This window comes from Dasypus novemcinctus, chromosome 8 (assembly GCF_030445035.2).
Source record: "Dasypus novemcinctus isolate mDasNov1 chromosome 8, mDasNov1.1.hap2, whole genome shotgun sequence".
In the NCBI taxonomy this organism is placed as follows: domain Eukaryota; kingdom Metazoa; phylum Chordata; class Mammalia; order Cingulata; family Dasypodidae; genus Dasypus; species Dasypus novemcinctus.
In genome coordinates, this window is record NC_080680.1 from 48,158,748 (window position 1) to 48,174,835 (window position 16,088).

Sequence of the window (16,088 nt, forward strand, 5' to 3'; positions counted from 1 at the left end):
ATGCGTGCAAGGAGTGCCGTGCCACGCAGGGGTGTCCCTGCGTAGGGGAGCCCCACGCATAAGGAGTGCACCCCATAAGGAGAGCCGCCCAGTGCGAAAGAAAGTGCAGCCTGCCCAGGAATGGTGCCGCTCACACGGAGAGCTGACACAACATGACGATGCAACAAAAAGAAACACAGATTCCCATGCCACTGACAACAACAGAAGTGGACAAAGACAAGAACACACAGCAAACAGACACAGAGAACAGACAACTGGGGCGGCGGGGCGGGGGGGGGGGGGGGGAGAGAAGGGGAAATACATACATATATACATACATACATACATACATACATAAAATAAATAGAAAATCCTAAGGACATCTGGACCATAAAACAAACCACAAGATAATGAACTAAAGAAAAATTAGAGTACCCCAAATATTCACAAACCACAAACAACTTGTGTAATCTTATTTCCTTTAAAAATCCTTGCCTGGAAATGCCAAGATGAGACATGACTTGGGTTGCTACCTTAATCTCTGCTCCCTGAATTGCAATTCTCAGACACCAAATAAATGTCTTTATTATCTTGCAGTTTAGTTTGTTATTTCTCGGTTGACAAGATTATGCCAGAAAACCTCCAGTTAAGATAATTTAAAGTGTGTCGTCCCCCTCCCCCCCAAAGGGACTAAACATAAGGGTGTGGTGGGGGTGAGGTGTAGGGAACCGTAGGACTCCAGGACAGGGAGCAGGTAGAGAGGAGGAGCAAAAGGAAGACATCCAGCAAAGAGGTGCAGTTACAAACGTAGTCATGGCTTCAGAGAGCAGATTGAAATGAATGTTCTAAAAAAATGATTTCTTGTTTTTGGAACATTAGATGAGAAAACTGGAGACCTTCTGATGTATGATTTAAAAATCTAGAATAATTAGTTTAAAATACACGGCACAATCTTTTCTCTTTCTATTTTGCCTCTTTTGACTTGAACAACCATTGGATCAATGACAGATGGCGTAAACTTGAGTATTTGCTTTACATTCACGTAAATAATTTCTCTTTTCTTTCCCTGTTTACATTCAAGTTGTTTCAGCCACGCATCTGGTAATAAGTCATGGAATTTCCAGAACTGTCTAATGTGGTTTTTGTTGGAGAGCTTCTATCTTGTTTTTACAACTGGGCAGTAAAGGATTCCTAAACAGACAAAACCAGAATTGTAGCAACAGAAGGAGAAAAAAAACACCTTAGTTACAATATGTATTATTTGAAGAAACACAAAATATATATTGTTATATATACAATCACTATTTGCAACTACTTATTTGGATCCTAAGTAGTTTAATGCATATACAAACTTCCTTTCCAGATGTAACTCATTTGGTCTGCACAGAATAGATACATTATTTGAGGCTCACATCTCTAACTCCTATTCTGCCCATCCTTTGAGATCTAGTGTTGTCTAGATTAACATAAATTCTATACAGTTTCAGAAGAATCCAATTTTGAAAGTAGCCTTTTCTTCCCCCAAGGGTTTCCACTAAAGCCCCACCACATTAAGGGGAAATTCACTTCTGAAATGAACATAGAAGATCTTGACTCTCTCAGGACTTTCTCACTTTTCTTCAGAACTGCAGAATTTATTTTGAAATGTCACTTAGATATCTCCATCTAGGTATACTTTTGGATGCATTTCAAACGCAACACAGCTCAAACAAAATTATTTTCCCAACTTGCTTCCTCTTGTATTTCAGTTAAGAGCATCACCATTTATCCATGTCATCCATGTAAGACTCCCAAACTAGAGAGATGGGAATTATTTTCAACATTTCATTTTCTTCATTCCTCAATCCATACATCCAGTCTTCCAGTTTCAATTTTCTAGAAGAAATGGAATCTAATCCATCCTTTGGTCTCTTACCCCTTGCCACTAATTTCACCAAAGCTGACACAATTGCCTCCTCACTAGGCTTTTTAACAAAGTTCCCTATCCCCCTTACTTTTTCCCTATGGCATCCTTCCAATTTCTTCTTTTATCTTTGAAAATATATATTTAATCACAATGTTGTACTCCTTAAAAACCTTTAGTTTCTCCCTGGGGTTCACAAAATCTACTGCTTTGAATTTTATCTTCACATTCAGCCCTTATTCATTTCAAACTTTCACTGATAATGTAATATCTTCTCATCTGTGAAAATGGTATTCCTTCCTACTTTGTCTTTGCTTAAGTACTCTCTCCTCTTTGGGCATTCTTTGCTGATCTAAATCTAACTGCAGTAAAATAAATTATTGTATACTAATACAGAATAGGCACTCTGCTAAGCCTTTTACATTCATTAGATATTTTAAGCACCATTATACACTGAGTAATTTGTCCAAAATCACATTTAAACTAAGTAGCAAAACTTGGGTTACAATTCAAATCTGTCTCAGTTCATAAACTGAGCTTTTAATTCACTATAAAATACTGTCTAACTCAGGCCAAGTTGCACCTCTACCCTTAAGCTCCCAGATCGTTTGTCTCCCTTCTCTCTCATTTCTAATTGCTTTTTTAATCCATAACACACTCTTTAGTGCTAAAGTTATTCTTTAATAGTTTCATTTTTTCTAAATTTTAACTAGATTGTAAATGCTTTCTGGGCAGGAATTTTTAAAAAAATTTCTTGATATGCATCCACAAGGGCATAACCTTAATAGCAAATAGCTATCCCTTACGGAGGCAGGCCCAAGGATGATTTATGTATATTGTCTCACTTATGTATGTAATGAAGGCCTTGGTAGTTGCTTTATTTATATCAGAAAAGATGAATTATATTAGATGTCTAGGTAAACGTGAAATTTTCAGTAAAGGCAGAAACCCTAAATATGTATACGTATTTCATTTTACCTGTCTTTCCCGTATTGGGCCATCTTTTAAATGATACCACTGGCTTTGTGCTTATAAGTCTACAAAAAATGCTGCTCCATCTTTATGGTAATAATGAGAACCGGTCTCAGTAAACTTATCAATTTTAATAAAGTCCAAGTTGTTTTGGTTTTGTATCTTATGTTCTCTCCCTTCCAACAAGACATGTTTTCACTTTAAACAAGTCTGCTCTCAGTGTCGAGTTGGGCCTATTTCTGAGAATATTAATCGGCTCCTTGGAGTCTTTTTTCGGTCCTGTGTAGTTCCGTATCTTTTAAAACGATATTTTCCATGAACCCGCTACCTCTTCAACGAAAGGTGCACCTAGCATGGAACGACCACAAGTGAAATCGTCCGGGCCGGGCGCGGCGGACCGCCACCGCGGCGTGGCTGCGTGCGGCCCGGGGGAGCGGCCCGCGGCCTCCACTTCCGGCCAGCGGCGCGAAACCCCAGGAAGCGGGTTTGCGCGCGAAGGAACCTTCGGGACCGGCGGGAAACGTGTTCGCGAAGCAAAGGCGGCCCTGGGGCCTTTTTCGGGTGTCCGGCTCGGCTTTCTGTGCTTACTCAGGAACTTAGGCCGCGTCCAACCTTTTCGTGATCATGTACGCGCGCGTCAAGGTTTTCAGAATTTTTGTGTTTTTTGAGACCACAGTGCAGTATTCTCTAGGCCTGAGCGATCTCCCGCCTCTTCGGCCCGGAAACCAGGATCCAAAAAGGCAACCCTTGTGGGCGGCAGTATAACCGCCCGAAACCCGAGGGCTAGAGGGCGTGTCCGGAGACCAGGTGCGGGCGGAGGGGCAAGTAACGGCTCTCGGCAGCCCCGCCTCCAGGCCCCGCCTTCTCCGCGCCCGCTCATTTTAGATCTCTCAGTCTATAGCCGCCTCCCAGGCCGCTTCCTCTTTAAGGCGGAGCCCGGGGTGGATCTCGCGAGATCCAGTTGGCGCCGTGACCTCCATGTGGGAGCTCCATCTCTATAAGTAAACACTTGGCGCGGCGCAGACATGGCTTCTTCTCATTTGTGAAGCGCGAGTTGCGGCAGTCGCGTTGCTTCCGACTAGTTCCGGTTTTTCGGCCCTTCTAAGCTCTGTTGGGCGGGCGCGCGCGTTTTAGGAGCCGCAGCCGCCGCTGGTCGGGTCCGGCGCCGGGTCGGTCTTCTTGCCTTTGCGCGCGCTCGCCCGCCCGCCGCAGAGAGTCGGAGCCGCCCGCGAACGGCGCGGCCCGGGTGGGGCGCGGCGCCCCGAGCCGCGGGGGAGACAAAGGGAGCCGGCCCCTTCTCCCGGCGCCAAGATGTGGATACAGGTTCGCACCATCGACGGCTCCCAGACGCGCACCATTGAGGATGTTTCTCGCAAAGCAACAATTGAGGAGCTGCGCGAGCGAGTGTGGGCGCTGTTCGACGTTCGGCCCGAGTGCCAGCGCCTCTTCTACCGGGGCAAGCAGGTGAGTCGCGCCCGCCGCGCCCCCGGGGAAGCCCTGGGCGAGGGGCAGCGGGACCCCTCCCGGACCTACCGGCTGGACGGGCCCTAGGGTTTGCTCCGCGGCGCCCGCAGAGTGAACGAGGCCCCGCACCTTGCGCGGGGCCTGGGCCCGCGGAGGGGGACGGCGGGATGCCCGCTACTCCCTCCTACAGGTGCACTCGGCAGGGTTGGAGGCGTGGGCGCCCGAGCGCTGAGGCTTCGCTGTCCTTCCCCAGTGGGGCGCCGGCCGCAGGCACAGCCCTTCCGAGCGCCTGGGTTCTTTTTCCTTCGCTTCCCGCGCTCGGCGGGGTCCGGAGCTTCCAGAGGTGGGGGAGGACAGCGGGCTCTGGCGGCCATGCTACATCGTGATTGGGGAGGGTTGGCTCCTAAGCTCCCCTCAGCTCTAACCCCGCTAATGTCCCACATTGTACCGCGCCGCCCCGTCTCCCTTCGCTCCCAATGGGAGGGGAAACTTAGGCATTGCTTCCTCTAAAGACACGAGTATTCTAGCTCTCACTGTGCAAGGGATTTGTACACAGTTAAGATTCGAAGCGTTTCCAGAACTTTTGGCCAACCCTCCTTTCCTGCCCTTTCTAGAATTGGAATCATGTCTATAGAGAGAGTAGAGACCTGGGCTGAAGGGGGCTATTGCTGTAATCCGGGTCTAGGTTTAAAAATGCCCAGTGTAAGCCAAAAGTTTTACTCCCTGAGTGGAAAGGAGTATAAAAGAGTAGTTTGCCTCTTACCTCTCACATTCTAACGTTCCGTGCATCTTAGCATTTAACACAGAAAATGGAGCATAGCCGTTAGTACATATTTGAAAGCAGAAAGTGTTCTTGCACATGAAGGTGTCTTTGGGTGTCTGGTAGTTGCATGGTATGACCATGTTCTGGCTAGTTGAAGGTTTTTCTTATTCCACAAGTCTCTGATGGTCTAAACCTAGACACAACGGCCTTTCTTATTTTTCTTGTTTTTTTTTTTTTTTTTTTTTTTTAATGTTAATTCATTTTTTAGAAGTTGGCATCCTCTAATATCAACCACAGTTTGGCACCAGCCCTGGTGATGTGAAGTAAAACCTTTGGTTTGGTAGAAGTAGCCATTTTCCTTCAGACACAAAGGATTTTGAAAGGAATAATTTCCTCTCTTTCACAGGAGGAAAATATTCAAATATTCCAGAAATTTCCGAATGAAAAGATTAAATTGTGGGAAAAGAGAAAGTCAGGTTTATTTATTTATTTATGTTACAGCACCTTTGATTTGTGTTTTTGCAAGCAGTCAAAACAGATGTCCTGTTTTTAAAACAATTGTGTTAAATATTAGGTAGCTTTGCATTGCTGTGCGATAAGTGGCTGATAATATTTTCTCCTTTTGGGAAACGACAAAAAGGATGTGATCAAGTGTTCTGAAATTTTACTTTCTAACTAGAGACAACAGTACATGATTTCCCAGGACACTTTGGTGACTTTGGCATCAGAGATAGAAGTGAAGCCTGAGAATGCATAAAAGTCTAATTATCAAAAACCTAAAATAAAAGAGGCACTTGGCTGTCTTGAGGAAAAGGAAGGAATTGGATTAAATTCAGGGCAACAAAGTAGACTTCCAGTGAACCAGGAAATGGCTTCCAGGTTCTGGGGAAAACTGATGAAAATAATAACCTCAACAAGCAATACAAAGCTACCTGGTATTTAATACACAACTGCTTTAAAATCAGGACACACTTGCTTTTTTACAAGTCATGAACATTAAGGAACCAATAAAAAAATGCTTGCAAACAAAACAGAAGTGCTATAACTTAAAAACAAACAAACAAAAACAAAACAACCTGGCTCTCTCCTTTTCCATAGTGTAATCAGTGTGCATATCCTGTAAAATGCTTTTGTGCTCCTTAGAAAAAGTTGCCTCTTCTTCAAGGTGCTTTACCGCCACATAGTGAAAAATGTCACAAGCCTAAAGTGTCTACAGTGTTAAGCAGTACCTATTTCCCAGTCCACATATCTCCTATGTTTATTAGGTGTATTGCTTTTAATTTTAGGATATCAGAGGCATTTGTGGGTATTTATTATATACATCCAGCTCAGCCCAGACTTGCAAGTAGTTGGGTTTAGTAAGACCCTGCAGGAGATTCTCATAAACACCAGAGTTGGAAAATGAATGTTTAAGGATGGCCAGTTCTCTAACTTTCTTACTTTTCAATATGTAGTTCCTGGATCAGCAGGATCTGCAGCATAAGCACCAACTGGGAGCCCCACCAGACCTGCTGAAGCAGAATCTGCACTTAACAAGATCTTCAGTTTATCTGTACACAAATTAAGTTTAAGAAGCAGTGTAGTTTATTCCACTTTTGAGAGCTAAAATGGAGAGCAGCAAGGGAAGGAAATCTCTAAGAAGTATTCCTTGAAAGGAAATCAGTCAGTGGATGCTCATAAATGAATCTGACTTACTCCCCATTGATCTAGGGCATCTAATTCATTTTTAAGTTAGAAACAAGGAAATGTGCTTTATTTGTAAATCTAGTAATGCCTCCTTAACAAAACATTACAGGACTCAGTTACTAGAAAATTTTGAGAATTCCTAAGTACCCGAATTTTGGGGCATTTTAGAGAATCTTTTCTCATTGGTAATGTGGTTAAAGGAAGATATTCCTGAAGTAATTGTAATATTAAGGGATGCTTGTTCTATGTAGGTTCAGACCATTATCTGCTGATTCATTTAATTTTAGTCTTAACTTCTTTGATGTTCTTTAATATGGGAAGAACTGAATGTAGAACAATATACAGATAACAGTAGACACTTTAAAACTGGACTCTAGTTTAGGAGTCCTGTCCTGTAAATTAAGATTGGCTTGTATTCATGAGATATTAACTATTCTAACAGCCTTCAAAACATGTCACAGGGTAAGGGAGGGACATGGAGAGTAATGGCATGTTATGAAGGAAAATGGTGGTAAGCTACTAAAAATGTAGATTATAAGGGATTTTTGGAAAAAAGAGATACTTAAGATGGCCATGTGTGTGTGTGGTTGTTTCTGGCATGCCAGAATTTAGAGGGTTCGAGAGAAATATTTTGAAAACTTGACTGGGAGTTGAAAATGAAATCAAGTGGGTCAAAACTGGGTTATGTAGGGAAGTGGACACGGCTCAAGCAATTAAGCATCTGCCTATCACATTGGAGGTCCTGGGTTTGGTCACAAGTGCCTCCTGGAGAACACAAGCAAGACAGCAAGCTGATGAAATGGGCATGTGTGGTGAGCTAATGTAACAAGGTGATGCAACAAGAAACACAAGTGAAACAATGAGAGACACAGCAGGGCAGGGAGCAGCAGTGGCTCAGGCAACTGGGCGCCTTCCTCCCACATTGGATATCTCAAGTTCGGTTCCCGTGCCTCCTGAAAAGAAGACCTTCGCACAGCAAGCAGACGCAGCAAATGCAAGCAGTGAGGGGATGGGGAGAAATAAAATAAATCTAAAAACAAGCAAACAAAAAAGCCCACACTGGGTTACATAAAAGTTCTGAGACTAGAGGAAAGGGTAATGGTCAGAAAAGTAGGAAAACCAAGAGAGTTATATTGGAAAAAGCTTTTTCCAAAGGAGGGAGTAATCAGCAATGTCAGATCCGATCTGTTTGTGAAGGAGACTGAAGGCAGAAGGCCCTTAGATTCAGGCTGGAAAGTCTTCGTGGTATACTTACAATATAGTTTTGAAAAGAGCATATAAACTCAGGTTGATTATAGAAGTGTAAGAAGTAGGTAGATAGTAAAGTAGAGGCAGTTATGGTAGCTTCCTCATCAACTTTCAGGAGAAAAGAGGATACCTTAGGATGGGGTAACTTTCTACATGTTTATGGAGATGAAGGCCAGAAGCCAGGATTTAAAGGGATTAAAGATGCAAGGGAAGATAAAATAGCATGGCCTCAAATATAGGAAATATTCTCAAGGATAGTCTACTTTAGAAGACAAGGTGGTCAGTAAATGAAAGCATGATGATACATAAATAAATGCTGAAGGATAAAGGTATCATTCATCTCCAGGCCAAGACATAAGTTTTTAAAAGATGAAGGATAATGCAAAAATAAAATTGCTTTGTGGGGAAAAAGCACATGCCCTGAATTTTGATTTGCTGATTTTATCGAAAGTTCTCAGTCTTTCTCTTGAAAATGTTGTGCAAGAATCGTGGCATTTTTGTCTTGGTTTTATTTTGGAAAAACAGACTTTAGTTTTTACTTTAAACCTGCATTGGAATTTTTCAGTCCAGTGCAAACTTGTGTTATAGTTCAATAGGATTTTGATACTGATACTGGTTCTGATTGTTATGATTTATGGAGTTTGAAGGACCATTTTAGGAGGCGTTTTTGGTCACTAAATTATCTACATAAAACTTGTTCAGGATTAGCTATTTTAGATACAGTAGAATATCTCTGTAGAATACAACCTGTTAGGTTATATAGTTCCGTTATTTATTTTATTTTATTTTATTCTCTCCCCTTTTCCCCATTGTCTGCTCTCTGTGTCCATTTGCTGTGTGTTCTTCTGTGTCTGCTTTCATCCTTGTCATGCGGCACTGGAAACTGGGTTGCTTTTTTTGCTTACATCATCTTGCTACGTCAGCTCTCCATATGTGCGGCACCATTCTTGGGTGGGCTGCAGTTTTCTCATGTGGGGTGGCTCTCCTTGCGGGGTGCACTCCTTGCGTGTGGGACACCCCTACATGGGGACAACCTTGTGTGCAGGCAGCACTGCGTGTGGGCCAGCTCACCACATGGGTGAGGACGCCCTGGGTATCGAACCCTGGACCCTCCATATGGTAGGTGAATGCTCTATTAGTTGAGCCATGTCCACTTCCCTGTATAGGCTGTGTGTGCTGCCATGTAGGAGCTGGCTGCAGAGCTATTTGTTCTGGTTAGATTAGGGTAACCTTATTTGGACATTATCATCTGGAAGAAAGTTGTGTTGGAGGCACCCTGGGGATTGGATATTTGTAAGGAAGTGAGATGTTGATGGATTCTAAATCTTTTGAAAATCCAGAGCTTTTTCGACTTTGAAAGGAAATGTTCACCTTTCCCTTCATTATTTCCCAAGTGCTACTATAGAGAAAACCTTAAAACATAGATTGTAGATACGGTGCTTGAACCAGAACTGAAGAAAAAACAGTAGTTGCATTTTGGTCTTAGGACTCTTCATTTTCTTGCAGAATAGCAGAATACAAAATAAAAGTATTTGAGTCTTTAAAGGACTGTGTATATAAATATGTAAAACTTAAGAATATATAGTAAAAGATGATAATTTATACCTTGCATTTACATCCCTTGCTAGTAGTCCTTGGGAATGACTTCCATACTGCATTCACAGCCACTGTGCCACTTGATATTTTCTTCCCAGTTTTCCCTTGTGTCATTGTTGTGATTCTCTCTGTTACCTGGAACTTCCTTCTTCAACCCAGTTAAAATTCCAAGGGTGCTATCTGACAAAACAAATAAAATATCCTGGTACCATTCCTGCCTCCCCAGTATTGTAAATCCCACATCCCCATCTTCTAGGATAGCTGTTCTCAAACTTTTGCCATTTTGACAAGTTGGATTATAGTTACATACCTTCAACTCAAAGGTATTTGTAGTTTCAGAATGACCTCTTCTTTTTCTTCCCACTCAGAGCATAATTTGAAAGTAATAACTTTACATACTTGCCTTAAATTTGAAAGAACTTTAGTAATTTTCAAGTAACACATCATTTGAGTAGTCTTCAAATTGTTCACTATGGCCTAGTCGTGTGGAACTTGCTATGCAATGGATGATAATTACTGCTTTAGAATTATTAGAAGGATACTTTTTAATAGGGAAGGGAAGGTTTGGATAATCTGAGTAAAAAAATGGCTATCGTAGAAAACATGAATAATTGAAGGAACAGTGGTTATTTGTTAACCTGGGTGTAACTTTTATTACACTGCCTTCTACCTTCATATGCTTATAGTGATCCACCCTGGCTTAAGACATTGTTTCTTTTGTTCAAAGCAGTTTGCATTTACTCTTTTTTTATTTTAATTAATTAATTAATTTCTCTCCCCTTCCCCATCCCCCACCCCAGTTGTCTGCTCTCTGTGTCTTCTTCTATTGTATTGTTGTCAGCAGCACCAGGAATCTGTGTCTATTCTTGTTGCATCATCTTGCTGCATCAGCTCTCCTTGTGTGTGGCCGCCACTCCTGGGCAGGCTGAACTTTATTTTGCACCAGGTGGCTCTCCTTATGGGGCGCACTTCTTGCGCGTGGGGCTCCCCTACGCAGGGGACACCCCTGCGTGGCACGGCACTCCTTGCGCACATCAGCACTGCACATAGGTCAGCTCTGCACAGGTCAAGGAGGTCCTGGGTTTGAACCGTGGACCTCCCATGTGGTAGCTGGATGCCCTATCCGTTGGGCCAAGTTTGTTTCCCTGTATTTACTCTTTATTTTTTAAGATTTGTTTATTTATTTATTTCTCTCGCCTTGTCGGGCCCCCCCCCCCCAATCTGCTCTCTGAGTCCATTTGCTGTGTCTTCTTCTGTGACTGCTTCTGTCCTTATCAGCGACACCGGGTATCTGTGTTTCTTTTTGTTGTGTCAGCTCTCCATGGTGAAAACTGTAGTTAGAGGTGTCAATTGTAGGAATAATCCTGACTTTTGTGCCTTTAACTTCAATGGAAAAGTGTTTATGTAAACACTTTGAAATTCCAGTTACTTCATCTTAACCACTGTCTTCATTTTTGTGGATGCCCTACCAGTTAATTCTCATATTTCATGCTATTATAGTTTATTTTTACTGTCTACTTTGTATCCTTCAGTTTTTCTATAATTGTCATAATGCTCAACAGTTGTCTGTTTCATCAAGTTGTACTTTTTTTTTGACTTCCAGAATTGGTGTGTTATACTTACTATTGGAGAATATAAAAATGAAGGTTTAATGCATAGAATTTTTGCTCCTTGAGTTTTTTATTTAATTTTTCAGGAATTCAGGATTAGTGGGAGTTTTTGTTTTTGCTTTTAAATAAGGTAACAATATTAACATCTCTATAATGACATATCTGCTTTACCGACTTGGGACTCCTTAGGCTTATTTGGAATAAACATATCATCCTGTAAAATATCAAATTTAATTCCTTTACTGGGAAATCTATTTGTGAATTTCTTGTTACACTGATGATCCCTTGCTTCATTTAACAAATTGAACAGCTGTAATGTGTAGTATTGTGCTAGGTATGTTCCTGGACCCCTCGAATTAAAATTATTGACTTAATATATAAATAAGTTTGTAATTCAAGGGCAGACTTTTATTCTTTCCCCTTGGTTGACTTCTCATATGGTTTTGATGCATTTGAGGGTTGTGGATAACAGATATTACACATAAAGAGGAAAAATGAGCATTGTTTAAATTGGTTATATTTCTGGGGAAGTGGTGAATGTAAATTACATGTAAATGGCCACCTGAATTCTCTAAAGAAGCAAATTGGAGACTGCCAAAAATCTCATGAGTTGCAAGATAACTTATTCACTATTCATCCTAAAAGACAAGATATTTATTCACTATTCATCCTGGAAGCCTTTATGATATAACTTGATAATGTTTACAGATGGATTAAATTAGAAAACTTCAGGCAAGCAGAATAACTTGAGCAAGAATTAGAATTATTCCTACTTGATTTTTTTTCCCTGCTTGATTAAAAAAAAAAAGTTTCAGAAAGATGAAATGGTTGACTTAAAGTCTTTCATGGAATACGAGGTCATAAAAACAACTTGTTTCCAGAATTCACTTTTCCTTTCTTGTAGTGGGTTCAGACACTTCATTAAAATAAAGCTTGGTGAGAAATTAAATCTAGTTTAGAGTTTTTCTTCCTATTTGTTGAGGTCACAGCCTCAGTGATACATTTTTGGTTTTAATGGCTAGAAGTGTTCCCTGTATCTCACACAGGGTGAGTTTTAAGAATTTATTAGGGTTTAGAGGCAATGACATCACAGGCTATAAAGTAGTAAGAATGGTTTCAAGATCACTAAATTGGGGTTAAATTTGTTTTAATGATTTGGCTGGGGCTTATGGGTAACATGTAGAAAGATCAAGTTTTCAGAGGAGTATTTCAGTATCTTTTTCTGTCTTTTTTTCTAGTTGGAAAATGGATATACTTTATTTGACTATGATGTTGGACTGAATGATATAATTCAGCTACTGGTTCGCCCAGACCCTGATCTTCCTAGCACATCTAAACAGACTGATGTACAGGTCAAGCCCTCTTCTAATAGTCCACCTAAAGTAAAGAAAAACCCAAGGATGGGACATTTCAGTCAGCCATCTACATCAGCTCATGCGTTTCTTATTGATCCTGGCATTGGACTATATAAGGTATGTTGTTTCCTTCGGACTTCTTGTTGTGAAAATATATGTCTTTTTCTTTTTTGGGATGTTATGAATAAACATTGATTGCCACTTGAAAGACAACGTAGAAATCTTAATATATTAACTTTAAAAAGTAGTCTAAAATTTGCTGTGAAATATATATACAGCTGAATATATAAAATGTGTATATACAGTTTAGTAATAATAAAGCAGTTGCCTGTGTAATTCCACCAAGGTTAAAGCCTTTTTAAAGCCTCCTGTGTGCCCCTTCCAGATCACATCTCCCTCTCTCTCTCTAAGAAGTAAACTACCTATTCTGATTTCTGATAATTTTCTTGTTTTTCTTTAATTTTACTACTTATATGTATCTCTAAACAATGTTTAATTTTGCCTATATTGAATTTATAGTGGAATTCTTTTCCGTATTGAAAGATTCTGGTACATTCTGTTACATTTTCCTTTTTGTTAATTTACCACAGTATATTTATCTAATCTGTGATTAATAGGTATTCAGGCTGTTTCCCATTTTCAATTTCTTAAAACTGATTTTTTTTTTTTAACATTCTGGTGTGTGTATCCTGGTGCACATATTCAAGAACTTCTTTACAGTTTCTACCTACGAACAGAAGTGCTAGTTCACTCACTGGATACTGCTAATATATTTTTCCGTTCGTATATCTCTCTATCCCTTTGCTGGTACTGGTTAAAGTACTGTGGCCTTATAGAGTGTTTTGATATCTCCCTTTCTCCCATCTTCAAATTTCATTCCTCTTCAAGCTGTTAGCTGTTTGGCTTTTAATACGTACTTATACAAACTTCAGAATTATTTGTTAAAACTACAAATAAATAATATGCTGGAATTTGGGGAGTAGCATATATCAACTTGGAGAATTGACATCTTTACATCATTTTGTCTTATAATTTATGAACAAGATGGATCTAGCTTAAATTTCAGACATCTGTCTCAATTAGCTTTAAGTTTTCCTTTTGTGTATTTTATTCACTGTATATTTAGGAGCTTTGATTTGATGCTATTTTAAATAATTACCTCTTTAAATGCATCTTGTTTCTAATATCTAGTTATGATTTATGATCCTTTGTATCCAACTTTTTCCAACTTTTTAAATAAGTTGTATAGAAATAATTGAATTTTTAAAAAATCCTTTTAACTCTTTATTTTGTCTTAATCCTTGTGCAGTGTTAAATAGAAGCGGTAACAGTAGGCACATCCTTGTTCATTTCTGATCTCAAAGAATTCCTTTAGTGTTTCACAATTAATAGGATTTTGAGAAGTTTTATGGTGCAATAGCTTATAATTTGGAATAAATTGGAGCCCAGACTCTGTTTCAAAGTAAAATGAATGCTAAAAATTAAAAATTGGTAGATGAATGAATTATTTAACAAAATGCAGAGATTATTTTGCAAAAAGATCCAGAGATGGGAGAAATCAAAAAAGCTGGCAAAGGTTAACTCCAAAAAAGCATCAGACCTGGGTGGCTTCAGTTATGAATTGTTTTAAACATTTAAGTAATAGGTGATTAAGATGCTACCTAAACTCATCTGCAACATAAAAAAGGAAAGCTTCCCAGTATAACACTGGTAGGGTTAAAACGTGACTGTCACACCAGCGTCATTAACATACTGATGTAAAATTTAAGTTTTATTTAGCAAATAGAATTATGGCTATATATTAAAAGAATATAATACCTTGACCATCAAGTATGGTTTGTCAGGAATCAGAGTTAGTTCATTATTAGGAAATGTCTTAATATAATTTATCTTATTAATAAACCAAAAAAAACAAATCTAAAAAAAAGTTTTCTGCATCTCTATAAAACTTATAAAAATCAGGAATGAATAAAAAATGGATTTAAAAAATCCTTCATTAGAGGAACAGATGGAATAGATGAATATTTTAAACTACAGCCAGTATTATGCTTAATGGTGGGGAAAAGCAAGAACATTCCCATTAAAGGCAGGAATGGACAAAAAAGAAACTAGTTAATGCTACTGTTACCTAACATTTTTCAGGAAGTGTTAGATAATGCAGTTATAAGAACAAAATAAAGTGTAAATATCGGAGGAGGCAAAGTTGTCACTTGTGGATACCTAGAAAAGCTGAGAAAATAAATGTAGAAAGTTATGAACAATGAGTAAGGTGTCATTTTCAAAATTAATATTGAAATACCAGTAGTTTTGCATGATACCACCAATTAGAAAATAAAGTAGAAGAGAAAAAAGTACTTGCAATAGCAAAATGTAAAACCTGGAATAAATTTATGATATGCGTAAAACAAATTAACAGTACTCTATATAGTGCTCTCAGTTCAGACAGAATTGTCATAACTGAAAGCCATTTTCTTGTTGACATATAACTCATTTGATTTCATCCTTTCTTCAGGTTTCAATGCTTCTTACATTGTTACTTTTTAAATAAATTTTGTTTAGATCAATTTTAGGATTAGGATAAAATGGGGAAGATAGCACAGAATTCCCATGTATCCTACACCCACATTACATTATTATAGTATATATGGTACAATTAATGAACCAGTATTGATACATTAACCTAAAGTCAATACTTCATGCAGATTTCCTTAATTTTTCTTTAATGTCTTTTTCCTGTCCTTAAATCCCACTCAGGAAACCACATTACATTTTAGTTGTCATGTCTCCTTAGGCTGCTCTTGACTGTGACAATTTTTCAGACTTTTCGTTGTGTTTGGTGAGCTCAACAGTTTTTAGGAGTACTGATAAGGTATTTGGTAAACTGTCTATTGGGATTTGTCTGTTGTTTTCCTCATGATTAGACTGGATTTATTTGTTTTGGGGAGGAAGACACATAGAGGTAAAGTGCTATTTTCATCACATCTTATCCAGGGAACATACTGTGAACATGACTTATCATCATTAATGTGAACTTTGATCACCTGGATGAGGTAGTGTTTGTCAGTTTTCAACAATATAATCTACCTCTTTCCTATTTCCATTCTGTATTTGGGAGGAAGTCACTGGTGTGCAGTACACACTCAAGGAGTAGGGATTTATACTTTACTTCCTTGAGTGCAGAATAGCTACATAAATTGTTTGGAATTCCTCTGCATGGCCAATCTCTCCTCTATTTTTTAATTTACTTTAGAATGGACTAATGGCTAGTTTATTCTTTGGGTTATAATTTAATACTACTTTATTGCTCAAATTCTTTCAGCTTTGACTGTTGGGAGCACTTTCATTTGGTTCCTGTGTCCTGCTGACATACCTCTATCATTGTGGGCACTTCTTGTTACTACAAAAAGATGTTCTAGACTATCTTGTATATTTCCTGCCCCAGTCCTAGAATGAACAATATCTCCAAGGAGCCCTGGTTTCTTTAATTGGAGAATGGTATTAGGAACCAAGAT

The 16,088-nt window shown here is 39.4% G+C and overlaps 1 protein-coding gene across 3 annotated transcripts in view; it reads left to right on the forward strand.

Annotated features, from left to right (window-relative positions):
• The first annotated feature begins 3,780 nt into the window (after window positions 1-3,780).
• The window catches only part of UHRF2 (ubiquitin like with PHD and ring finger domains 2), a 130,063-nt gene continuing 117,755 nt past the window's right edge, over window positions 3,781-16,088 (forward strand). The window contains exons 1-2 of one of the 3 annotated variants that reach the window (XM_004457378.5): window positions 3,781-4,318; window positions 12,460-12,693. In XM_004457378.5, coding sequence (XP_004457435.1) covers window positions 4,166-4,318; window positions 12,460-12,693 — 387 coding nt within the window. In that variant the 5' untranslated portion in view covers window positions 3,781-4,165. The remainder of the gene's footprint in view (window positions 4,319-12,459; window positions 12,694-16,088) is intronic. The other 2 variants (XM_004457379.5, XM_058301836.2) reach the window with 2 other exon arrangements.